This window comes from Natrix helvetica (genome assembly GCF_964273705.1).
Source record: "Natrix helvetica genome assembly, chromosome: Z".
NCBI lineage: Eukaryota > Metazoa > Chordata > Lepidosauria > Squamata > Natricidae > Natrix > Natrix helvetica.
Window position 1 is genome coordinate 2,193,033 of NC_138554.1, and position 24,979 is coordinate 2,218,011.

The 24,979-nt window shown below is 46.0% G+C and overlaps 2 protein-coding genes across 2 annotated transcripts in view; one reads left to right on the top strand and one right to left on the bottom strand.

The window, feature by feature from the left end:
* LOC309381418 (chromodomain-helicase-DNA-binding protein 3-like) overlaps positions 1–15,327 on the top strand; it is a 107,616-nt gene extending 92,289 nt beyond the window's left edge. Inside the window, 8 exon segments of the mRNA XM_081932382.1 lie at positions 4,550–4,645; positions 6,494–6,634; positions 7,259–7,367; positions 9,500–9,632; positions 10,466–10,661; positions 12,581–12,744; positions 13,545–13,671; positions 14,401–15,327. Of these exon segments, the coding sequence (XP_081788508.1) occupies positions 4,550–4,645; positions 6,494–6,634; positions 7,259–7,367; positions 9,500–9,632; positions 10,466–10,661; positions 12,581–12,744; positions 13,545–13,671; positions 14,401–14,498 (1,064 nt within the window). The 3' untranslated portion in view covers positions 14,499–15,327.
* A 1,774-nt stretch (positions 15,328–17,101) lies between these two features.
* LOC309382206 (RING finger protein 227-like) lies at positions 17,102–22,358 on the bottom strand. Its single transcript, XM_081933788.1, has 2 exons — positions 21,776–22,358; positions 17,102–18,351 (listed from the first exon to the last, which is right to left on the bottom strand). The coding sequence occupies exons 1-2, from the start codon at positions 22,350–22,352 to the stop codon at positions 18,299–18,301; spliced, it is 630 nt and encodes a 209-aa protein (XP_081789914.1). The 5' UTR covers positions 22,353–22,358; the 3' UTR covers positions 17,102–18,298.
* Between the last annotated feature and the right edge of the window lie 2,621 nt (positions 22,359–24,979).

Below are 24,979 nucleotides of genomic sequence, written 5' to 3' on the forward strand. Positions count from 1 at the left end.
GCAAATGCTTTCAGCGCTTCAGACCAGATCTAAAGATGCTTAAGCTATTATCTTGGAACGTGAATGGAATGAACTCTCCACAAAAAAGGAAAAAAATATTTTATTATTTGAAGCAATTTAATAATGATGTTGTTTGCCTTCAAGAGACTCATATTAGGCTGCAAGACCAGAAGTACTTAGTGAATTCAAAACTGGGAACATTTTATGCTGCCTCTGATTTGGTAAAGAAAAATGGTGTGGTGATATATATAAATAAAAGATTTTCAACTAAAGTTATAGAGGCAGATGACGCTGGTAGATATATAGCAATTCAATTTGATACAGACTTCGGTTCCATTTTGGTGCTAGGAATATATGCTCCTAACCAATGCCAAGAAAGTTTTTATAAGATGCTCCATTTAAAAATTTTAGACTGGAACTTTAAGAGTATTCTAATAATGGGAGACTGGAATGGAGTGATTTCTCCAAAGATAGACAAGAGTACAAAGACGAAATTTACTACCAAATTACCAAAGGCTTTTTTTGATTTACAAGACGATTTGAAATTAAAAGATGTTTGGAGGACACAACATCTAAATGAGATGGATTTTTCTTTCTACTCAGATAGACATAAATCCTTTTCAAGGATTGATTTCTTTTTGTTAACACCGGATCTACTTCCTAAAGCCAAGAAATCCAAGATTTTCGCCAGGTCACTTAGCGATCATAGTCCGGTGTGGTTACAAATTGAATTAGGGATGAGGCCAAGAAGATCTTGGAGAGTAAATGAAAATTTATTTAGATATGAAAAAAATGTTGATGAACTTAAAAAACACATGAAGGAATTTTTCAGTTTTAATATGAATAAGGGCACTCCCATTGAAATAGTTTGGGATGCAAGTAAAGCTTATATGCGTGGGGTCCTGATACATATGAACTTTAAACACAAACAAATTAGACAGAAAAGGAGAATGGAATTGGAAGATGAAATAAAACGTAAAGAACAGCTGCTTATAATAAACCCGAATGACCAGGCGCTCCAGATGGCGCTAAAGCTGTTGAAAGATCAATTTCAGATGCTTATAGCAGAACAAACAGCAACCAATTTGCAATTTGCTAAACATAACACCTTTGCCAACGCTAATAAACCTGGTAGATGGTTAGCATATACTTTGAGAAGGAATATGAATGATAGAATTATTGATAAAATTGAGTTTCGAGGGAAGATGGTATATCAACAAGAGTTGATTAAAAAATCATTTGTGGACTATTATACTAAGCTATATGTACAGGATAATATACAGAACAAGTTAATAGATGATTTTTTGGAAGGAAAAAGGGTTGCAAAAATTTCTGTGCTTCAAAAGGCAAATTTGGAACGTCTTATAACCGCTGATGAGATCACTTTAGTTATAAATCAACTTAAATTAGCTAAGGCTCCAGGGACTGATGGTTTGACTGCAATGTATTATAAAACTTTACAACTGGAAATGATTGAATATCTTACACAACTATTTTGTAATATACAACAAGGAGGTAAAATACCTCTCTCATGGAAAGCGGCTTTTATCTCATTGATACCTAAAGATAAAGAGGGCCCTAAGAAACCAGAGGATTACAGGCCGATATCTCTTCTGAACACAGATTATAAAATATTTGCTAAAGTATTAGCCAACAGATTGATGCCGGTTATTCAAGAGATTATTCATCATGATCAAGCAGGATTTATTGAAGGCAGACATATGAAGGAGAATGTAAGGCAACTCATAGATTTAATTGACTATCTTGATAAGAATAAGCAGATCTCTGCAGTGCTGGTTTTCTTGGATGCAGAGAAGGCCTTCGATCGAGTGAATTGGAACTTTCTAACCAAGACTTTGGAAAAGATGGATATGGGACCACGATTGCGGCAGGCGATTGGAGCAATTTATCAGCAACAAAATGCACAACTTATTATTAATGGAAATTTGTCAACAACTTTCGAGATACAAAAAGGCACAAGACAAGGTTGCCCATTATCCCCATTGTTATTTATTTTAACTTTGGAAGTCTTGTTGAACGCAATTCGCGACTCAAAATCCTTAGATGGCATAGCTATCAGGCAAAAGGAATACAGAACTAGAGCATTCGCCGATGATCTGGTTGTTACCCTTTCACATCCTTTGAAATCAATAATCCAGATGAAAAATATCATAATAGAATTTGGCATGGTGTCTGGGTTTAGACTAAATCAAAACAAAACGAAAATGATGGTTAAAAACATGACAGAGACTCAAAGAAAGAGACTTGTAAGTTTAGCAGGTTTTGAAATAGTTTCTAAAGTTAAATATTTAGGAATACAAATTTCAGAATCAAACACAAAACTTTTCTCAAATAACTATGAAGTGTTGTGGCAAAAGATACAGAAAGATCTTGAAGCGTGGAAAAAGTTACAATTGTCTTTGCTTGGAAGGATCTCAGCAATTAAAATGAACATTCTACCTAGATTTATCTTTCTATTCCAGATGATTCCGGTGCTCAAGTCAGATAAAACCTTGTTAAATTGGCAAACAACATTAAATAAATTTGTTTGGAAGGAGAAAAAACCGAGAGTAAAGATGAAGATTATGCAAGATACACGTGAAAGAGGTGGCCTCAGACTCCCAAACCTTCGATTGTATTATGAAGCTGCGGTATTAACGCATGTAGCAGATTGGTTTGGGAAAACAAAAATGGAATTGCTCAATATAGAAGGCCATGATCTTGTTCTGGGATGGCATGCATATCTTTTTTATGAAGACAGGGTGGATAAAGTGTTCAACAACCATGTTCTCCGTAGTGCCTTGATGAGAATATGGAAGAAGCACCGGCCCAATTGGGATTATAAAATACCGCTTTGGTTGGATCTTGCAGACACCATGGGGATTATGAATATTAAGTCACTCGGGGGTTGTTTATATAAAGATGTGCTTATTGCTGATGGGGGCGAATGGAAGTTAAAAACTTTGGAACAGCTGTTGGAAGAAGGAATTACTTTAAATTGGTTACATTACATACAGCTTCAGAAGAGATGGGAAGAAGATCACAGGGTCGGCTTTATGGATAAAGAAGTGGAACTGATTAAGCAGATAAAAGAGACTGGTCCAAAACAAGTTAAAAGAATATATAATGTACTGTTAGAAAGAGACTCAGAAAGTGAATTGGTTAAGGATTGTATGATTAAATGGGCTCAGAATTTTGGGGAAGTGGTTATGTTGGAAACGTGGGAAAAAATATGGGTTCAGAATGTTAAATTTACACAGTCACAGAATTTAAGGGAGAATTTTTATAAAATGTTTTACAGATGGTATTTAGATCCTAAAAAATTATCATGCATGTACCCAAATGTTCAACCAAAATGTTGGAGATGCGGGTGTCTAGATGCTACCTTTTTTCATGTATGGTGGACTTGCAACAAGGTTAAAGCTTTTTGGATAAAAATATGGTGGGTTATGCAGAATGTATTTAAGAAAAGAATACAATTCACTCCACAAATGTTTTTATTGGGTATAGTTAAGGATTTTACCAAAGGGGAAACAAAATTGGTCTTGTATATGGTTACAGCAGCTAGGTTGTTGATTGCGCAACATTGGAAAAAAGATTTTTTGCCAACAATTGATCAATGGATTCAGAAGGTGGCGGGGTTCGCTGAAATGGCAAAAATTTCAGCTTTCTTAAAAGCTCAGAAACAGGAGGATTACACACAGGAATGGGCAAAATGGATTGATTATATACAGAATAAATACCAGACTAGGAGTTATTATCTAGCCTTTAGGTAAGAATGTTTAGACCGATAGATGATCAGAGTAAATAGTATATGGGATGTTTGGAATTATTAGAGTGGTATACAGCGGAAGTCAGGGGGGTGGGTTTGTGCGGGAGGTGGGGGAGGGTTAGGGTGGAGGGTGGGGCAATATATATGTATGAATAAATTAGAAGATGGGACTAATGAAACATTGTTAGGCTAGGAGAAATTTATATTAAGAGTTATAGATGTTAAATTAGCTTAGAAAATGATCAATGTGTTATTATTAATTTAAGACTAATCTCTATAGTTTTTGTTGGGAGGAGAGGGGTTATGAGTAATCTATTTTAAGATGGGGGGTGGGGAGGGGGTAAAGTGTTTGGTATAATATTTGAATGTGAATTTTTGCGGGGGGGTATAGCATTTGTATGAGATTTATATTGTATGGAGGGGGGGGGGTGAAAAGGGGGAAAATTTGTTTGTACAAAACTCTTTTAATAAAAAAAAAAAAAAAAAAAAAAGAAAAAAGCACCTTTGGGACAAAATTGTATTTAGTTTTGGTTTTTTTTTTTTACAATTTTTATTTTATTCAGAAGATGAAAACAACATCCACAAGGAAAAAAATGTAACCGAGACAAAACAAGACAAAGAACATTTTAAATAAAGGTTTCAATATAAAAAGGTGTTAGAAGAAACGCAGCAACACTTCCCCCTCCCCCCCCCAACCTGTGCAAATCACCGTGGCCTCAAAGTGGGATTTTTCTGTCCCCTTTCCCTCCCCTCATTTGTTCCTCCCCTTGTTTCCAGATGCTGACTTGGAGAAGCTGGTGGCGGAGGAAAAATCCACGGAGAGCGATGACAGCAAGGAAAAGGTGGAGGGAGAAACTCAGGAGCCCAAGAAAGGTAACGTGCCCTGGAGGAAGGATTGGCAGACGTGCGAGGGAGGAATTCCTGCAACGGCAGGATTTGCACCAGGGGCTGTTGTAGCTGTTGGGTGAGCAATCCTGCGCCCTGGCTGGGAAGAGGTGGTGAGACAAGCATCTAGGTTAGGCGTCCAATCTTGGGGATTTTAAGACCTGTGGACTTCAACTCCCAGAATTCCCCAGCCAGCTCTTTTTCCCCCCACTTTGCTGAAGTCAAGATATATTACACTTACTGCATACCCACCATCTGTTAAGAAAGTTATCCTATCAAAAAAATGCAATAAAGTGTTCTTGTCCTGTCCATGCTGAATTCTGGGAAACCCCTTCCTGGCTGGGGGATTCTGGGAGTTGAAGTCCACAATGTCTTAAAGTGGCCAAGGTTGGAGACCCCTGATTTAAGACTTGTGGACTTCGACTCCCAGAATTCCCCCAGCCCGCTCTTTCCCCCCCACTAAAGTCAAGATATATTACGTCGACTGCATTCCCACCATCTATTAAGAAAGTTATCCTATCACAAAAAATGCAATAAAGTGTTCTTGTCCTGTCCATGCTGAATTCTGGGAAACCCCTTCCTGGCTGGGGGATTCTGGGAGTTGAAGTCCACAAGTCTTCAAAGTTGCCAAGGTTGGATACCCCTGATTTAGTTTTAGTTGGTCTTGGGTTCTCCATGAGACACCCCAAAGCTGGGCAGGGGTAGTCACAACGGTTTTGATAGGTAGGACAAGACTGTTTTGACCTGGGCTTTCCAAGATCATGAAGCTGAATCATCGTCCAGATTAAACCTCTTTTATTTAATTTAAAAAGAATTCCTCTCCAGCAAAGTCCCGACAAATAAGTCTCTCATGAGATTTCACAACTATGGACCTTGATCAGGCTTGGAGAGCTGCCAGGCCGATATCTTCTAAACTCCACGCTGTAGCAGCAATTCCTTGGCAAGAAGTCAGCAGCAGTTCTTCACCCTAATGAATGGAACTAATGGTCTCCTGCAAACTCCACTCCCCTGTTGCTCCTCTTTTATTTCCTATGGGAGGAGCCATTGAATGTCCACCTGTGGCTTTACTCCCGAGTCCGCCGTGGTTTCTTAGCTGTTGCCTTCTCCTGGCAGTTCTGCGCATGCGCACATTGGGAACAGGCTGTTCTTCTGCCTCACAGATGTCTATGAAAGCAGCTGATCACTGTCAGACGGCCTCGGCCCCGTCTCTGCCTCCGACACAGAGCCCTCCTCAGAGCCTTCCCCAGACTCCAGGACTGGCCCAGGTTCCTCCCCAACCTCCTCACTGTCTGAATCTGCCACCAGCTCTTTGGCCGCTGGCGGGCCATAACAAAGAGAACCAATCGCGCCATCTGGCCCTTCCATCCTTTCCCCTCTCGCCATTGGCTGCCTTCTGCAGGGGGTATCCCATGTAGTCCACACTCCCGGCAGACTACAGCTTTGGGGGGTGGGAGAATCTGGGTGGGGCTTTCTCTGAAAAAGAGGTGGGAACCGAGGAACGGAAAAGCAGATGCTATTAAAAAAACTATATATATGTGTGTGGATACACACACACACACACACACACACACACACACACACACTCACACATATGTATGTACGTAGGTATGGTGTCACAACCCCTGGTATGCCCAAATATGGGAGGGAGCATACTGTTTCCCTTTTCTGTCTTTCGGCTCACGCTAGGAGCCATCCAGGCAGAAAGCCATTTCTTTTATGTTGCCTTGTTACGTTTGTGTTGCATTTGTGCTGATAAATAAATAAAGGGAGACTAGTATAGATCTAGTTCAAGCTATTTAGGTCTCATCATATATATATATATATTTGTCTTCAAAGGAGATGTGAAAGCTGAGCGAGAGACGGCCAAGGAATCGAAAATTGGCAGTCTCCGCGACGAGAACCGGAATAACGGGAAGAGGGAAGACCGGATGGAGAAACCCCGGTTTATGTTCAACATTGCGGACGGTGGCTTCACAGGTAGGATGTCGGCTGGGCGCTGCAGAGATCCGATCGTGGTTTTCTTGTTTCTTTCATGGTTTATTCCCTTGTTCCATCGCTTGGCTACTATGTTGCCTTTAGACATTTCTTTTCGTTCTTCTCCTTTCTCCGTTTTTCTTGCTTTTAGCAACCTTAAGAGTAAGTGACTTAGGGCCGTGTTTCGCATTTACGACCGTCGCAGCGTCCCCGTGGTCAGGTGATCAAAATTCAGGTGGTTGTCAACCACCTATTTACGACGGTCACCGTATCCCAGGGTCACGGGGTCCTTCTGACACGCAAAATCAATGGGGATAGTCGGAGTCCCTTAGCGACCGTTATGCGAACGGCAACGATTCGCTTAACAACGGCAGCAAGAAAGGTGGTCAGACAGGCCAAAGCTCGCTTAACGACTGTCTCGCTTAGCGACAGAAACTTGAGGGCTCCACTGTGGCCCTACATCGAGGACTAGCTGTCAACGTGGGCAAAATGCAGTCTTGGTGGGGAAAGAATGCAGATTGTTGGACATGTCACCTGTCCATCAACCTCCTGGGGAGAAACGGAGGCTTTAGCGGGTTTCTCTGACCGACGGGTGAAGATTTTTCTCCCATCTCTCTTTCCAACTAGAACTCCACACCCTCTGGCAGAACGAAGAGCGAGCTGCCATCTCCTCCAGCAAGCTCAACGAAATTTGGCACCGCCGACATGACTACTGGCTCCTGGCAGGCATCGTCCTGTATCCTTTGGCTTGAGGGAAAAAAGGGGCAGGGGTCATGAGTGAGAGTGTGTGTGCGTGTGTGCCCACGACTTGGGATGAAGATGGAGAACAGACCATGGTGGGGAAGTGAGAGGGGGCAAGGATACCACCTTGAGAGAGAACTGGGCGACAGCTTGCAAATCGCCCTGACCCAAAGTCACCCAGCCGGCTTTCATGTGTAAGGTGGGACTAGAACTCTCTGTCTCCTGGTGATTGGTTCAAAGTCACCCAGTCAGCTTTCATGCATAAGGTAGGACTAGAACTCCCTGTCTCCTGGTGATTGGCTCAAAGTCACCCAGCCAGCTTTCATGCATAAGGCAGGGCTAGAACTCCCAGTCTCCTGGTGACTGGCTCAAAGTCTCCCAGCCAGCTTTCATGCATAAGGCAGGGCTAGAACTCCCTGTCTCCTGGTGATTGGCTCAAAGTCACCCAGCCAGCTTTCATGCCTAAGGCAGGGCTAGAACTCCCTGTCTCCTGGTGACTGGCTCAAAGTCACCCAGCCAGCTTTCATGCATAAGGCAGGGCTGGAACTCCCCGTCTCCTGGTGATTGGCTCAAAGTCACCCAGCCAGCTTTCATGCCTAAGGCAGGACTAGAACTCCCCGTCTCCTGGTGATTGGCTCAAAGTCTCCCAGCCAGCTTTCATGCCTAAGGCAGGACTAGAACTCCCTGTCTCCTGGTGATTGGCTCAAAGTCTCCCAGCCAGCTTTCATGCCTAAGGCAGGACTAGAACTCCCCGTCTCCTGGTGATTGGCTCAAAGTCTCCCAGCCAGCTTTCATGCCTAAGGCAGGACTAGAACTCCCTGTCTCCTGGTGACTGGCTCAAAGTCTCCCAGCCAGCTTTCATGCCTAAGGCAGGACTAGAACTCCCTGTCTCCTGGTGATTGGCTCAAAGTCACCCAGCCAGCTTTCATGCATAAGGCAGGACTAGAACTCCCCGTTTCCTGGTGATTGGCTCAAAGTCACCCAGCCAGCTTTCATGCCTAAGGCAGGACTAGAACTCCCCGTCTCCTGGTGATTGGCTCAAAGTCACCCAGCCAGCTTTCATGCATAAGGCAGGACTAGAACTCCCCGTTTCCTGGTGATTGGCTCAAAGTCACCCAGCCAGCTTTCATGCCTAAGGCAGGACTAGAACTCCCCGTCTCCTGGTGATTGGCTCAAAGTCACCCAGTCAGCTTTCATGCATAAGGTAGGACTAGAACTCCCCGTCTCCTGGTGATTGGCTCAAAGTCTCCCAGCCAGCTTTCATGCCTAAGGCAGGACTAGAATTCCCAGTCTCCTGGTGACTGGCTCAAAGTCTCCCAGCCAGCTTTCATGCTCCCGGCATAGTAGACCCTGCTGGTGGCTGGTCTACTTATTTCCTGCAAGAAGCCGAGCTCTTTAGAAAGTGTCTGGAGTGGGAGTGGGCCGCATCCCCCGGGTCTCAGGTGCCAGTTTCCGCTCCAGAGGTGCCTGACACAAGAGAACCTCCGTAGCTCAGGGTTGAAGTGTGGGGTCCTTGGTGCTCTCTGAGCTGGGTGGTTTTCTTGCAGGCGTTTCATGATCCAGCTAGGGAACATCCTCAGTGCTGCAAGGGATTGAGGTTAGCTAGCTCTGATGATGTTCCCTAGTTGGGTCATGAAACGTCTGCAAGAAAACCCCCAAGCTCAGAAAGCACGAAGGACCCCCGCCATAGCTGCCCTTCCCCTGAGGCAGGAATTCAGCCTCCTCCCCTCCCTCTCCACTGTTCAGACATGCACACCGTCCACAGTCATTTCTGCCCATCCACCTGGATCGGGCAACAGGTGCCTAAGGGATTAATTTGCCCCTCCCTCCCTCCCTCCCCCCCCCCCCCATTTTCCTTTTCCAAAGTTGTAGATTCTTCAGATTATCCGGCCAGCAGGTAGACAGGTGTGTGTGTATGTGAGGGAGAGGGAATAAGGGAGATGGGAGAATAGGATGGGAGGTTTCGCTGGGGAAAAATGGATTTGGCCTTCAGGGGCCGGGTGAAAAAGGAAATAGGAGTCATCCTTGAGGTGCTCGGATGCGACTCGGATCCCCCCACCTCTGAGCTCCTGGGGTCTCTCTCCTGCTTGCCACAAGGGGACCACTCCTTAACCCCACCGCCCGCAGACACGGCTACGCTCGCTGGCAGGACATCCAGAACGACAATCAGTTTGCCATCATCAACGAGCCTTTCAAAAGCGAAGCCAACAAGGGGAACTTCTTGGAGATGAAGAACAAGTTCCTGGCCAGACGGTTCAAGGTGCGAATCCCTTAAGGGGAGGGGGGAGGGGGGTAGCAGAGGAGAAAGCAGGACCTCCCCTTCAGCTTTAGAGGGAGGGATTATTTCTGCCTTCTCCCCGTTTCCTCCTATTCCTCACCTATTCATTTCTTAGAATAGAATAGAAAAGAAAATATGGCATGGCATGGAATATAAATAAGAATATAATACAATAGAAATTTAACGGGATAGGATAGGATATGAATAGAATAGAATAGAATTCAGAATAGAATAGAATTCAGAATAGAATAGGAATAGAATAGAATAACAGTGTTGGAAAGGACCTTGGAGGTCTTCTAGTCCAACCACCTGCTGAATAGAATAGACTTGATTTAGAATTAACAGAATAAAATTAGAATAGAAATAGAATAGAATAAAAAAGAATAGAAACAATGGAATAGAAATAGAAAATAATAGAATTATAAAATGGAAATAGAAAAATAGAATTAATATAGAATAGAATAGAAAAGAATAGAAAGAATAAGAATAGAAGTGGAATAGAAATAGAATAGAGAATAGAATAGAAATATAATAAAAATAGAAGAGAAGAGAATTAATAGAATAGAAAAGAATAGAAATAGAAGGAATAGAATTAATATAGAATAGAATAGAAAGAATAAGAAGTGTTATAGAAATAGAGTAGAAATAGAATAGAATTAATATAGAATTGAATAGAATAACTTTATTTATTTAACTCTACTATTGTATTGTATTGTATTGTATTGATTCTCACTTTGAATGTACCCTAATCGGCCTACATTCAAATGACACGTCAAAACACGGAAGTCATTCAAATGCCAATAAAACCATTGCAGCTGCTGGAACAGGCCTTGGTGATCGAAGAGCAGCTCCGCCGGGCCGCCTACCTGAACATGACACAGGACCCCAGCCACCCGGCCATGGCCCTCAACACCCGCTTTGCCGAGGTGGAGTGTCTGGCCGAGAGCCACCAGCACTTGTCCAAGGAGTCTCTGGCCGGCAACAAGCCCGCCAACGCCGTCCTGCACAAGGGTAAGAGGCGGGCGGGTAGGCGGGCGCGGCAAGGACGGTCCACGTGACTCCTCCCCCTTCCCACCCACTACCACAATCCCCCCCCCCCGGCCTCCGTGCGTGGTCCTTCTGTATCCCCCTTCTCCTCTGAATCCATTAAAGTGCGGTTGTGCTGAGCAAAGCCACGGTGTGTGGTTGTCTCCTTGGTCCTCCTCTGTGTATCTTTGCTCTCTCTTTCTCTGCTTCCGTCTGTCCGCCGAGTATCCCACAAGTATCTCAGGAGAATTCTCTGTTTTTTTTTGAAGGGCTCTCAAATCTACTCCCCATTTTTTCTCCTCCTCCTCCCTCGCTTGCTGAATGCCACTCTCCCTCCCGCCCACCAACCCAAAATAACTCTGGAATGAGCATCTCGGGGTAGAAAACAAAACACATTTGCTGTCAAACATAAAACAGCCAGAAAATATCATTGGGTTAGAAACCAGGTGCTTCTGGGATATCTAGCTTGGCGCCCTTCAAGTCTGCCTTGCATCCGTTTCACCGAGTATTGTGAGTTGTCCTGATTTCACTGTTGTCCCCATCAAAATGTCATGCCTCATATATATATGTATACGTATGTATATGTATCATCATCATTTAACGACCCCATATTCCCTCGCGGGGTGAAATCTTGGTCAAGTGAATGGAACTGTGTGTTTACTGGCCAGATGCCCTTCCCTGTTGCCAATGCAGAGTTTTGTTCATCAGATATATTCTCATTCTGCCCAGAAAGAGAAATATCTGCCTCTACCTAGGATCCAACTCCTGAGTGTGAGGCAAGAGCTCCACATCTAGGCCACTGCATCACTCTACACACACAAACCTATGCACGCACGCATCATAGATCTAGATACATATCAGCGGCTGCATAAAATTCGGGTGCATTTCTCGAAAATCTCGTGATTTTGTTTCCCTGTCAAATTTCTCTCGTCAATTTCATCACGTGAGTATCACCTGTGGTTTAGCCTTGGGGCCTTTTAATTCTCTTCGAACAAAACCCCTGGTAGTCCTTGACTTACAACATTCCATTTGGTGACCGTTCCAAGTTACAACGGTGCGGAGAAAAGGGACTGTTTTTCATGCTTACGACCGTTGCTGCTTTCCCTAGGGTCGAGTGCTCGAAATTCAAGATTGCTTGCCAACCGACTCACGTTTATGACGGTTGCAGTGTCCCCGGGTGTGTGTGTGTGTCATGCGATCCCCTTTGGGGAACTTCTGACAGGCAGTGTCAAATGGGGGAAGCCAGATTCACTTAGCGACTGTATTGTATTAACTGAACAACGGCAGGGATTCGCTTAACGCCGATTGGCAAGAAAGGCAGTCAAATGGGGCAAAATGCGCTTAACAGATGTCTCGCTTAGCAAGAGGCTCGATTATGGTCGTAAGTTGAGGACCGCCTGTATCTCCTGCTTTCTGGCTTGTTTTTGGTCACTCCTTACAGCTTGGTGGATGATGGGCTTTCAGGTTCAAGCCCCTTCCCCCGAAAAACACTTAGCCAAGGGCTCCATCACTGGTGGTTTTTAAGAAGAGAGTGAACAGGGATAGGATCTCCTGCTTGAGCAAGGGGTTGGACTAGAAGACCTCCAAGGTCCCTTCCAACCCTGTGGTTCTATAGAATATAGAACTGAGATTAATCAGTGGAACCGCCTGCCTCCAGAAGTTGGGGGAGCTCCAACGCTGGGCGTTTTTAAGAAGAGACTAGAAACACCTGTTTGTCTGACATGGGATCTCCTGCCTGAGCAGGGGGTTGGGCTAGAGGACCTCCGAGGTCCCCTTCCAGCTCTATTCCCGATTGAGATTGGGAAGGAAGGTCATGTCCAGGGAGTTTTAGCCAGCCAGGAAAGGTCATCTGATGGATTTTGCTTTCTCTTCTGTCTCCTTCTTCTTTTGGGCGGCTGGGCCAGTGCTGAACCAGCTGGAGGAGCTGCTCAGCGACATGAAGGCCGACGTGACCCGCCTGCCGGCCACGCTTTCCCGCATCCCTCCGATCGCCGCCCGGCTTCAGATGTCCGAGCGCAGCATCCTGAGCCGCTTAGCAAGCAAGGGGAACGAAACCCAGACTGTTCCGGTAAATGCCAACCTTCGTTTTCTCTCTCTCTCTCTCCACCCTCCCCACAACCTCTGTTCCCCTGAAATTAACAGACGGCGTGTCCACATGATATCACCTTGTTTTGTGGGGTGCTCTCCGAGGAGGGTGCTTTTTCTTACAGACGTTTCGTGACCCAACTAAGGAACCTCATCAGTGCTAGAAGGGAGTGAGGTCTGTGGAGAGGAGGAGAAGGGAGAAGGGACTTGTGGAGTTCTGCGTGCTCTCTGAGCTGCATGGTTTTTTTGCAGACGTTTCATGACCAAACTAGGGAACCTCATCCGTGCAGGCTTGCAGGAGAGGATGGTTGGGGGAGTCCCTCTTGCTCGTTTTCCGCTAGCTTTTCATCTGCAGGGCGATTGGAACAAAATTTGTTTTATTATTTTACTAGAGATAACCCGGCCATGCCCGGGTATGTATTTATCCCAATCCTGTATGAGAGGTAGCCCCTCTGTGGAGTACTGTGAAGCCGTTACCATAGTAACTCTACTGTGCTGTACAGCAGAAGCCATTTTAAGGCACAACAGGCTGTATCTTAACAGAACTTGAATGCAAAATGCACTCTATCACTGTCAAAAGTACTGTGATTTGACACTATAGATTTAATTCAGTCCTTTTCATTTCAGCAGCCCAGGCGTTCCAGAGTTATGCTGGAACACACACACACACAGAGCCATTTTTATATAGATAGATTTTACTTTATTTTTGCCGCCCATCTCGTAAGGCAGTGACTCAGGATGGCTATTGAGGTTTCCCTCTTCCTTGTTTTCTTTCTTTCCCAGGCCTTCCCTCCGGGACCCTACGCCACCCCACCTAGTTTTGGGGTCTCCTTTGGTGCCACCCCCGGCGGGGGCCTGCCCACCTTGGGGGCCAACTACAGCCAAATGCCAACCGGCTCCTTCATAACAGGTCAGTTGGGTGTGTGTGTGTGTGTGTGAAGAGGCAGGGGCATGGCTGGGGGTTGCACAAAAACCCCCAATGGTTCTGAAAACACTCAAAACACCATTGTGCAGGAAGGGAGTCCTCGCCGAGTCCAACACTTCCATTTCCTAAGCAAGACAGTTGTTAACTGAGTTTCGCCCCGTTTTACCACCTTTCTGGCCGCAGTTGTGACGTGACTTCACTGCAAATGTAAAGTTAGAGGCACGGTTGTTAAGTGAATCTGGCTTCCCCATTGACATTGCTTGTCAGGAGGTCGCAAAAGGGATCAAGTGACCCCAGGATGCTGCAACTGTCACAAATTCGAGTCTGTTGCCAGGCGCCCAAATTTTGATCACGTAAGCCAGGGGATGGCTGCAACGGTCGTTAAGTGTGAAAAATGATCCTAAGCTCCTTTTTACAGTGCCGTTGTAACTTCAAAACGGTCACTCAATGAAAAGTTGTACGTCGAGGACTACCTGAAATAAAGGCAGGATATAAAATCTAATAAATAAATCTGAATTACTAAGAGATTTGGAAGAGATAAAACTTTTGCCTTATGTTTTTCTCCTTCTCCCTCTTTTTCTCCTCCTCCCTCTTTCTCTTCCTATTTTTCTCTTTCTCCCCTTCTTGCTGTTCCTTTTTCCACCCATTTCTTTCTCCCTCTTTTTCTTTCTTTCTTTTCTCTCTCTATCCCCCCCCCCCAAACTATTGTTGCAGCCAATGGGCCTCCCGTGATTGTGAAGAAGGAGAAGGAAGGCGAAGGCTTGGAGAAGAAAGAAGCCAAAAGCGGGGAGGTGATTTGCATAGATGACTGAGGGGGGGGGGCAAATGGGCCACCTGGCAGCCAGACCCCCCCTCTGCCCCAGGGCCCACCCCCCACGGCCCTCCAGCCTCTCCTTTTTTGATTTCCGGATTATGTGACGGCTTTGGGGCCTGCTGGTGATTCCTGCCCCAGCGGGGACTCCCCACCTCGGATTCGAATTCCTCCTCCTGAGCCCCTCCCCTTCCTGCTGGGGGGGAGCAGCGGCCGTCTGTCCCCGGCGGACTTAAGACTGACCAAGAGGTACTCAGGACGGAGCTGGTTTGTATCCCCGGCTTGCGGTTCCGGGACAGGGGCCAACTTAAAAGAAGAGCTAGGATCCAGGCCGCGTGGGGCTTGGAGGGGGAGGGGGGCAGCCTGCTCTTGGGGTCTCTACTGCCCCCTCCCCAGTGTCGAAACTTTCGAGAAGCACTGCAAAAGGACTCTTATAAATATGAATATATATATAATGTATACACACTCATGCTGTATGTTTAATCCCCTTTTCCCCTCTTTTGGGCCTGGCTTCCCGTGGGGCTGGGGGGGGGGAGGGAGAGAACGCAGAGACTCTCCTCCCCGTACCACGGTCTGTTTGGGGAGCCCCCCCACCCCACCCCTCTAGCCAGAACTTTGGGGGAGCCTGCCCGGATATGCCCCTGCTTTGGGAGGGCAGGCCTGTTTCTCCCCGTCGCCCACCCTCCCCCTGTGAAAGCGAGCCAGTTTTGGGGGAGGGGGGAAAATTGGGGAGTGGGGGAGGGGGAAGAGGCCAAGCTGCACTCCTGGACGGGTTGCCGAAATTTTGAGTCACTTGTTTAAATCTTGCAGAATAAAGGCACTGTTTCCTTGGCTACGTAAGCCCTGTTGCACCCGCCTCTTCTGTCTAGGGCAGGGGGTCAGCAAATCGCGGTTCTGGAGCCGCACGTGGCTCTTTTATCCCTCTGCTGTGGTTCCATCTCCAGTCAGCACAATTTTGAGAGGAGCTTCCGGTTAGGGGCGGGGCAAGCAGAGCACGCCAGGAGGAGACTCTATGGCAAGGGACGGCTTTTCCAGTCAGCTCCACAATTGAACCCTCCCCCCAGTGACAGCCATGTGACCCACCAGAGCAGGGATGCAGGGGACGGTAGGGGTCTCCTCTTGAGGAGCTCCCTCTGGTGAGACCCAGAAGGGCCTTTTCTGGTGGCTCCATTATTTGAAGGACTGAGTCAAAGCCAGAATCTGCCAAAATGGGGTGGGGGTGAGATGAGCTGGAACCTGAGCCTGTTGGAAAATGGGGAAGGGCAGGGCCAGTTAGGATTAGAACCGCTTGTAGACAGGGAGGAACAGGGGCAGGATGAACAAGAGAGACTGAGCTCAGGTGAGGAGCAAGGACCACCTCCTCCTGATCGGAGAGTGGAGAGAAGGTGGGAACAACGCAGACTGAGCAGACTACTCAGGAGGAGAGCGCTGCGCCCCTCTTCAGAAGGCACACCTGCTGAATGAGACATAGGGAGGGGCCTTTGTTGGGAACAAATACAGAGTCCCGGAAGTGTTGAGTGCCGACCTTTGAACTTTCTGGACTAATTAATTGGATCCTTTGCTTCCTGAACTCCTTGGTTTGCCCCACTGAGCAGCCTTGGTGTAGCCAGTGCTGGGCTGGACTATTTGCAGCCAGAGGCTGCTTGAGGGGTGTGTGTGTGTATAGGTGTGTTATCACTTTGCTCTGGGACCTGGCCAGAAACGAGGGAGCGTTTAGGGAAATTTGGAGCAATAAAGGGACAGTTTGAACTGATGTAGCACATTATGGGGCCAGCCTATGGTGACAATTTTTAAAAATTAGCCGGGAAAACTGGTTGAGCGTGGTTAAAGTGTCCTACAGCCACAGCCCACAGATTAATCGCTTTAAAAGTTTCCATCTTGATGTGTAAAGCTAATTGCAAGCCCAGGAAGGAAGGTGGGGACTCACGCAGCTCTATGTTTTGCACTCTGAAAATAGGAATGGCTGCTTTTAGGACACGTTCCTCAGCCCCGAATTTCTACCCAAATTGTCAATTTCATGTCTCTTCTTCGGAAATCTGGGGGCCGATTGTCCAATTAGCTTCACCCGTAAGGCATTTTCCCAATTGGCTGTTTGGAAATGAGAGCCTCTTTTTAGCCTCCAAAAGCTTGAGTCACACATCCCGCCGTGCTCGGTCGGGGTTGGCAAAAAAGTGGCCCATCACAAAGCCCCAGGGCCAGGGTGTCACCTCACGTTGAGTGACTCCGTGGCCTCCCACACAGTCCATACCCAAAGTAGCACCTCCATTGCAGGTAGGTCACGCGAGGCGAGGAAGATTATAGGTCCGGAGTGGTGAACAAACAGGATATGGCTGGAGGAAGCATGCCGCAATCTTTTCTATGGAGAAATCAGGACTGAATGCCTGCCGGGCTTCTCCACCTGAATCAACCTAGAAGGTGCAGGAAGATGGTGGCAATTCCAACATTCTTTATAGTTCCTTTCTTCGCCTGTTATTAAAGGAGGAGGAGACCCATCGTGGCACGGGGAATTTTATCGATGCCAACTATGGAAAGCAAGAACGCCAGCTGGTGTGTTTCTACCTCGGCCGCAGAGGGAATCCCTTTCAATCATGTCGCCAGCACACCTTTAAAATCCTACGTCTTTTATTTAACATCAAATAACTTAACAACTGCCAAACGGTGACAGCAGAATATAAATATTAAGTTAGGAAGGGTTTCAAAACACATTTCACAGAAATGGATTCTTTTAAAAATATATAGATACAGCGTTTGAAACTCGACGCCTGACAAGGTCGCGCGATCTCTGTCTCCAGAGGCAAAAACCCTTCATGTACAGAAAAAGGATCGGGTTTTTTTAGTTCATAATCCGTACAACCAAAGAAAAGGATCTCCTGACAAAAGACACAACTCGGAGTGACCTTGTCGAAAACAATCACAAGGGTACATTTATCTTCGAAAAGGACGTTATTTTCTCGGGAGCTGCTGTGACTTTGGACCTATTTCATTTCAGTTCCTCATCTAAGAAACCAAACAAAAGATGATCCTCCAACAAACCAGAAACATTGCTAAAAGTCAGATTTGATCGGGTTTTTTTTCATTTCAGGTCTCTGGATGCGAAGGAGGTTCCAATCCAACCAGAAAAATAAATAAAATTCCTAGCAGAAACGTCCATTCCACTTCAGGGGCAGACGGCCCATTGCCCTGTCGTTCCAGAGGCGGCAATTAATATAAATTAATCTTCATGATGTTTTAAACATTCATCGGGTTCTCTGTCGGTTGGAAAGATGCCGGGCAAAACATTTCAGCCTCGGATGGGAAGAAAAAACACCGTAAACTAGGATGATAATAGATTGCCCAGTACTCCTTTGTCCTCCTTCTCCAAGGAATCAATGACCCGTGTCAAGTCGTATAAAAAGGGATTCATTTAATATATGCATAGATTTAGTCACGTGGATTGTTATCATTTTGCCAGGGTATCTGAGGGAGAAGCACTTCCAGAGAATAATGTCCGAGTTTGTCTAAATTATGAACACATTTAAGGGGAGGCAAACAACATCTTCGAAGAATTTAAAAAAAAAAATCAGCCCTTTTAACTTTCCCAAAAGGGGAAGAGTTCTTTCCTCCGCTGTAACTTCTATCACCATCTTCATTTCACCGTGAGAAGGCGAAATAATTTATGTCGATACTTCTTGGGCCACTGTCGACGATAACGCAAAAAGACTATTTCAAAGGGAGAGGGCACCGCCGCCTTCCCCAGATAGCCGGTCCCCTTGATGCAACCGACCACAAAATAGTTCATCCGTTCAGAGGGACCGTTGGTCTTCAGATGACGTAGCAAGTCACGAGGGCCAGGTCCTTCGTCTCAGAACCGTAGGCTGTGGGGGAGAAGAATGGCGGACGTTAGCAGAGAAGTCAAGCCTACTCGAAAGCTAGGTGTTTAAATTCTCACCTTTGCAGAAAAATGTGTATTTTTAACAGATGATTGTCAGTCGCAAATGTGTTCAAAACCCTCATCTTGGCCTAACTCCATCACATGTTCAATTCCTGACACCGAATGCCTTTCTAAACCCCGGAGATGCCAGGTTTTCCAGCCCCAAAATGTAGGCTTACCTGCGCTTCCCTGATTTTAGCCTGTTAAGCCAAATCTCTCCCAAATAAATATACGCGGGAAATCTCTTTAGCTGCCAAAGAATTGCTTGCATGGGAGCTCGATCAGCATTCCCCGATTGGCCTTTCTTTCCCTCCAGGGCCTTTCATTTTCCCCACCAAATGCAGAAATCAAAACAAGGGCTAACAATTACAAGCGGCTGCAATTTTTCTTATGGATCAAATGGAGTGATTGCTCTGGCCCTTAAAGAGAAGGCGTCAGGCTGTCTCTAACTGGGCTTTGGGTGTGGGGGAGGGGATTTTGTGTCCAGTTGCAAAGTTAAAGACATTTCGACACTTATGTCTTTATACAACACAATGCACCGAATTGCCTAATGGGACTGACGTCTTTTCTTCAACAGTTGCAAGTGGCCAAGAGATAGAAGTTGACTCTGGCTTGGGAGAACGAGAGTTGCCTTCCTTCTGGAAAAGTTTTTGTGGTGTCCTTGAGGCTCTCGGAGTTTGGTTGTTTTCTTGCCGCGCACTGATGATGTTACCTAGTTTGATTGTGAAATGTCTGCAAGAAAACAACAAAGCTCAAGAGGGCACCAATTTGAGACCCTCAATTTCAACCCTCAGCTACAAATATTTTCCTTTATTGAACACTTTTTTTCTGTCAAACAAAGCAGAAGGGAGCCTCCATTCCTTGCCTTTTCGCCAGTCTTGTTTAAATAGAATAGAACAGGATAACAGAATTGGAAGGGACCTTGGAGATCTTCTAGTCCAATCGCCTGCTGAGGCAGGAAACCCTGCATTATTTCAGAAAAATTGTTATCCAATCTTTTCTCAAAAGCTTCCAGTGTTGGAGCATTCACGATTTCTGGAGGTCAGTTGTTCTACCGAGTAATTGTTATTTATCACTTTATTCCTGACATCAGTCACTGTTACTGAGGTGGGATAAAATAGCAGCAAAAAGCTTTCTGGCTTTTATGCCGCATCAGTCATGCAATTAAGCAACTTTCATATTTTATCGCAACAAATTCACAAAAATGCATTGCCTTAATCCATAGTTACATGCCCACTAATTCTTATTAAAGTTGAGACCACCACTCCAGATGCTTTTTTTGGGGGGGGGGGGGGAACAGCCATATTTTCAACAGCTTGCTTAAAAGTCAGGAATGTTTTTTTTTATGTTGTAAGTCAATAAAGGTTTGTTAGGAGAGACATCCTGCTTAAGAGGTGCAGGCTGCTTCCAGAGCGTTCAGCTCATTGCAAGTTTATGAATCACCCCTGACGATTAAAAAGCAGGAGGACACAGATCTAAATACCCAGCACCCTCGAATATTTTAATTAAAACCCCAAGCATTGCATGTGTTAAATAAAAGTACATGTTTAGAACCAGTGAGTCAAGAATTTTTTAAAAAAATACACAGAAAGCTAACTGAATCATCTTGATTTTTGCTGAGGGAAGCTTGATGTCTCAAGATCACTTATAAAACAGGTGCAACTGAGAGGAAAACATGGGTGTATAATCAGAAGGGGGGAACAGACAGGACACAGCCATGCAATGAGAGTGAGAGAAATGGAATAAACCGGGAGGAGACCAAGGGGAAAATATCAACAGGCAGGTCTCCAATAGGAAGAGAACTCTCTGCCCCAGCTTTGTGGAACATCCTACCCCACAAATGATAGCCCCCACCCTCTCTTGGCCTTCCACAAAGGGGTCCCAAATTGTGACCTTGTGTGTAGGGGCACAGAGGACCAAGCAACCAAAGTGGGTGGCCACTCTCTTCCCCACCTGTAACAATCCAAGATTAAATGGCCACCTTAGAATTTCTCTCCCCTTCTGATGTCTCCTCGGTCTATCATTTTGAAATTTCTATCCCTAATTTTTTTATTGTAATATTAAATTTTTATTTCTATTATATATTTTATCGTACAGAGCCCCTCTTTGAGGAAGATGGGCAGTTTGGAAATATGAAATACAAAATATATTGTAAAATGTTTATGTAGTTAAACATAGATATATAGACTATATAAAGCAGGTTGAATGACACTCGCCGACGCAAACTAAATTTACATTTACAGGCCTCCGTCTCATTTCAAGCAACCGTGGGCAGCTTACCATCCTCAATTATAATTGACATGCTTTCCAGTATCACTGAAATGTTGAGACAGGCTGCAGGTAAATCCTAACAGAATTTGTTGCACTTGAGGGTCTCACCGCCTACGCTGGGCTCTCCCACTTTCTTCAAGCATTTCATCCCACCTGTTCCAGGGTGGCCACCCAGGATTCCCCCTCCCAACTATTTTGAATGTGATGGATACCCCCCCCCCCAAGTGATCCAGGGACACCCCCTCCCCCCAGCCTTTTTCCAATCCTGGGCTTCCTTAAGGCATTCTCCCGAATGAAGGCAGAATTTAGCATGGATAGGGAAAGAACAAATAAGGGCCAGCGTACCTTTACAGAATTCGTTGAATAACTTTCTTAATAGACGGTGGGTATGCAGTAAGCATAAAGTATCTTGACTTCAGCGAACGGAAAAAAGGAGCTGGCTGGGGAATTCTGGGAGTTGAAGTCCACCAGTCTTAAATCAGGGGTCTCCAACCATGGCCACTTTAAGACTTGTGGACTTCAACTCCCAGAATTCCTCAATCAGTGATGGAGGGTAATTTTCTTAATAGACGGTGGGTATGCAGTAAGTGTAATATATATCTTGGCTTCAGCAAAGTGGGAGGGGGGGCAAAGCTGGGGAATTCTGGGAGTTGAAGTCCATATACCTTAAAGTTGTTTGTTTGGCTGAAGAATCCCGGGAGCTGCACACAAAAACTCTGCCAGCCCCAACGCTTGAGCCAAATTCAGCAGGCTAAGACGCTGAGCTTGTCGATCAGAAAGGTCGGCGGTTCGAATCCCTAGAACAGGGTCTCCTGCGTGAGCAGAGGGTTGGACTAGATGACCTCCAAGGTCCCTTCTAGCTGTTAATACAGCAGGGGGCAAAGCCAGACTCGAAGGCTTAAAACAAGTGCTGCTGCACCCTCTTGCCTTGGGGAGGGGGGGCTATTGAGGCCACGACCCTCCCCAAAACACGCGTCCCCCCCCCAACCGCCTGTCAATCTTTTGCGAGCCAGTGTTATTCCCCCTGCCAATAAAGCAGAAAGAGGCTGTAGTCTCTCTGGGACTTCAATTCCCATCACCCCTCGCAGGACACTCACGGTTGATTGGTTGCCGCCTCCGCCACGTGGGGCCGGAGCCGCTGCGGGCCCGCCTTCTCCCATCCCGCGCATGCGCTTGGCCGCCTCCCTTGAGGAGTCTCTTCAGCGTCCGCCAGGGGCGCCATTGCACGTCCTCGCCGCTCTCTTGCTCCTCCTCCTCGTCTTCTTCCAGGTCTTCGTCGCCGGCTAAGCGCTGCACGCGGCCGGCCTGCTCCGGTTCCCGCTCCCGGAGCACGACCCGCTGCCAGAGCTCGGCGTCGATAGGCGGCAGGACCAGGCGGCGCCTCCAGCCGCCGCTGCTCCGCCTGACGCCGGCCGCCAGCAGGTTGCCGCGTTCGCGGAGGGAGGTCACGGCCCGGCAGTAGGGGCACGTGACCTCCTCCCACCAGCCCTCGCGCGCCAGCTGGCAGACGCAGGCGCTGCAGATCACGTGGCGGCAGCGCGAGGGCTTCCAGGAGCCGCGCGCGCCGCCCAGCCGCCGGGGCGCGCGGCCGCAGCGGTCATAAGGCATGCAGCAGATGCCGCACTCCAGCTCCGACGCCCCTGCGCTCTCGGGCTCCTCTTCCACCGCCGACATTGCCTCCTTTCTCCCGCCGACGCAGGCCGGGCGCGTTTCGCTACTGCCTCTATTTATATAGTCGCGTGGAGCCCTCCCGAGTCACGCCTCTGAACGCTCCATCCAATGAGGAGCGGGCCGCGTGGAGACCGAGCCCCGCCCCCAGCTCTACTCTCCAATCAGGAATGGGGCGCGCGGAGACGAGGACACGCCTCCTCTTTGCTCGCGCGCGCGCGCGCTCTCTAGGCGGGAAAAGCGATTGCCGCCGTTTATGGGCGGTGAAAGCAAAAAGGGGGGGCGGAGCTTGAGCTGAGGCGAATGAAATGGCTGAGGTTTGGGTCAGGCAGAAGTCGGTCTGGTGAAGCTCCCTAATGGGGAAAGCTCGAGAGACGTTTTTAGGTGTGCCTCTAATTTAGCAGAGGACAAATAGATAAAGAGAAAGAAGGACCAGGGGAGACATGTTAGGAGTGTTCCAATATCTCAGGGGTTGCCCCAAAGAAGAGGGAGTCAAACTATTCTCCAAGGCACCTGAGGGCAGAACAAGAAGCAATGGGTGGAAACTAATCAAGGAGAGAAGCAACTTAGAATTGGGGAGAAATTTCCTGACAGTGAGGAGAATTAATCAGTGGAACTCCTTGCCACCAGAGGTTGTGAATGCCCCAATACTGGAAGTCTTTAAGAAGATGTTGGATAGCCATCTGTCTGAAACGGTTCAGGGTTTCCTGCCTAGACGGGGTTGGACTAGAAGACCTCCAAGGTCCCTTCCAACTCTGCTATTGTATTGTATTGTATTATTAAATAATGCAGGTAGTCCTCTATGCATTGTGGGAAGCCCCCCCCCCCCCCAAGAATGAAATGTATTGGGAAATATTTTTTTAAAAAGGCAGAATATTATGTTTCCCTAAAGGAGAAATGGAGAAACATGTTTTTAGGAGGCAGGTAGCAGCCCCCAAGTCTCTGTGTCTGTCTGTCTGTCCATCCATCCATCCAACCATCGATCTCTGTCTTTCTATATCCATCTATCCATCCATCTCTGTCTTTCTACATACATACATACATCTCTATCATTCTACATACATACATCTCTGTCTTTCTACATACATACATACATACATCTCTCTTTCTATATCCATCCATCCATCTCTGTCTTTCTACATACATCCATCTCTATCATTCTACATCCATCCAATTCTGTCTTTCTATATCCATCCATCCATCTCTGTCTTTCTACATCCATCCATCCATCCATCCATCTCTCTTTCTATATCCATCCATCCATCTCTGTCTTTCTACATCCATCCATCCATCTCTATCATTCTACATCCATCCATTTCTGTCTTTCTATATCCATCCATCTCTGTCTTTCTACATCCATCCATCCATCTCTCAGTGGTCCCAACTGTGGTCGTAACTGGAGGACTCCCCATATACTATTCAACATAACCAGTATAAATAACCATTTATGGTTGTTACATTTAACCATAAATGTAACCAGTTATGTTACATTTGCAGTAACATAATGCAAAAATCCAAACAGCATTTCTTACTGTTATATAGCTGTACCAGGTTCATTCTCGGCTCATTATACTTCCCAGAGTTCCCAGTCAACTGAGGGTGGGAATAATGGGGGGTGGTGTTCCCCAGCTGCATGTGACTGCTGGTCCCCTACACTGCTCTGTGGCACTGCTTCTATTTTTTATTTAAAATTAGCTTAGACGACTGCAGTTGTTCGCCTAGGAACATGGTTGTTAAGTGAATCTGGATTCCCCATTGATTCTGCTTGTCAGAAGGTCCCAGAAGACAATCACATAACACTGGGACACTGCAAACATCATAAATACGAGTCAGGGGGCGCTCAAAATCCATTCAATTTTTGACGTTTTTTGGATTCGGTTCCGAACATAATTTGCAATTCTGTCTAATTTTGTACCCCAGAAGCCCTTAAATTGCTCCAGAAAGTTGCTGCTGCAGATTTAAAGATGCATGAACTTCAATTCCCAGAATTAAGTATGTTGGCTGGGACATTGTGGGAATAGAATAGAATAAAGAATAAAGAATTTGAATAGATTCAGAATTAAAATTAGAATAGAATAGAATTCAGAATTTCAAATAGAATAGAATTCAGAATAGAATTGAATGCAGAATAGAATTGAATGCAGAATTCAAATAGAATACAATTCAGAATAGAATAGAATTTTGAATAGAATAGAATTCAGAATTTTGAATAGAATAGAATTTTGAATAGAATAGAATTCAGAATTTGTATAGAATTCAGAATTAAAATTGTAATAGAATTCAAAATTAAAATAGAATTGAATTCAGAATAGAATTGAATTCAGAATAGAATTGAATTCAGAACTCAAATAGAATTGAATTCAGAATAGAATAGAATTGAATTCAGAATTCGAATAGAATAGAATAGGTTGGAAGGGACCTTGTAGCAGAGGTGGGCAGAAACCGTGCACGAGCGCTCCCGAACCGATAGTAAAAAAAATTGGCAACCACCACTGCCTTGTAGGTCATCTAGTCCAACCCCCTGCTCAAGCAGGAGATATTCTTGGATGACAAACACGGATTTAGCAAATTAAAGCCAATTCACTTTGTGCTGACTCTGGCTAGCTGGGAAAAGATGATTTTCTGCCCTGCTA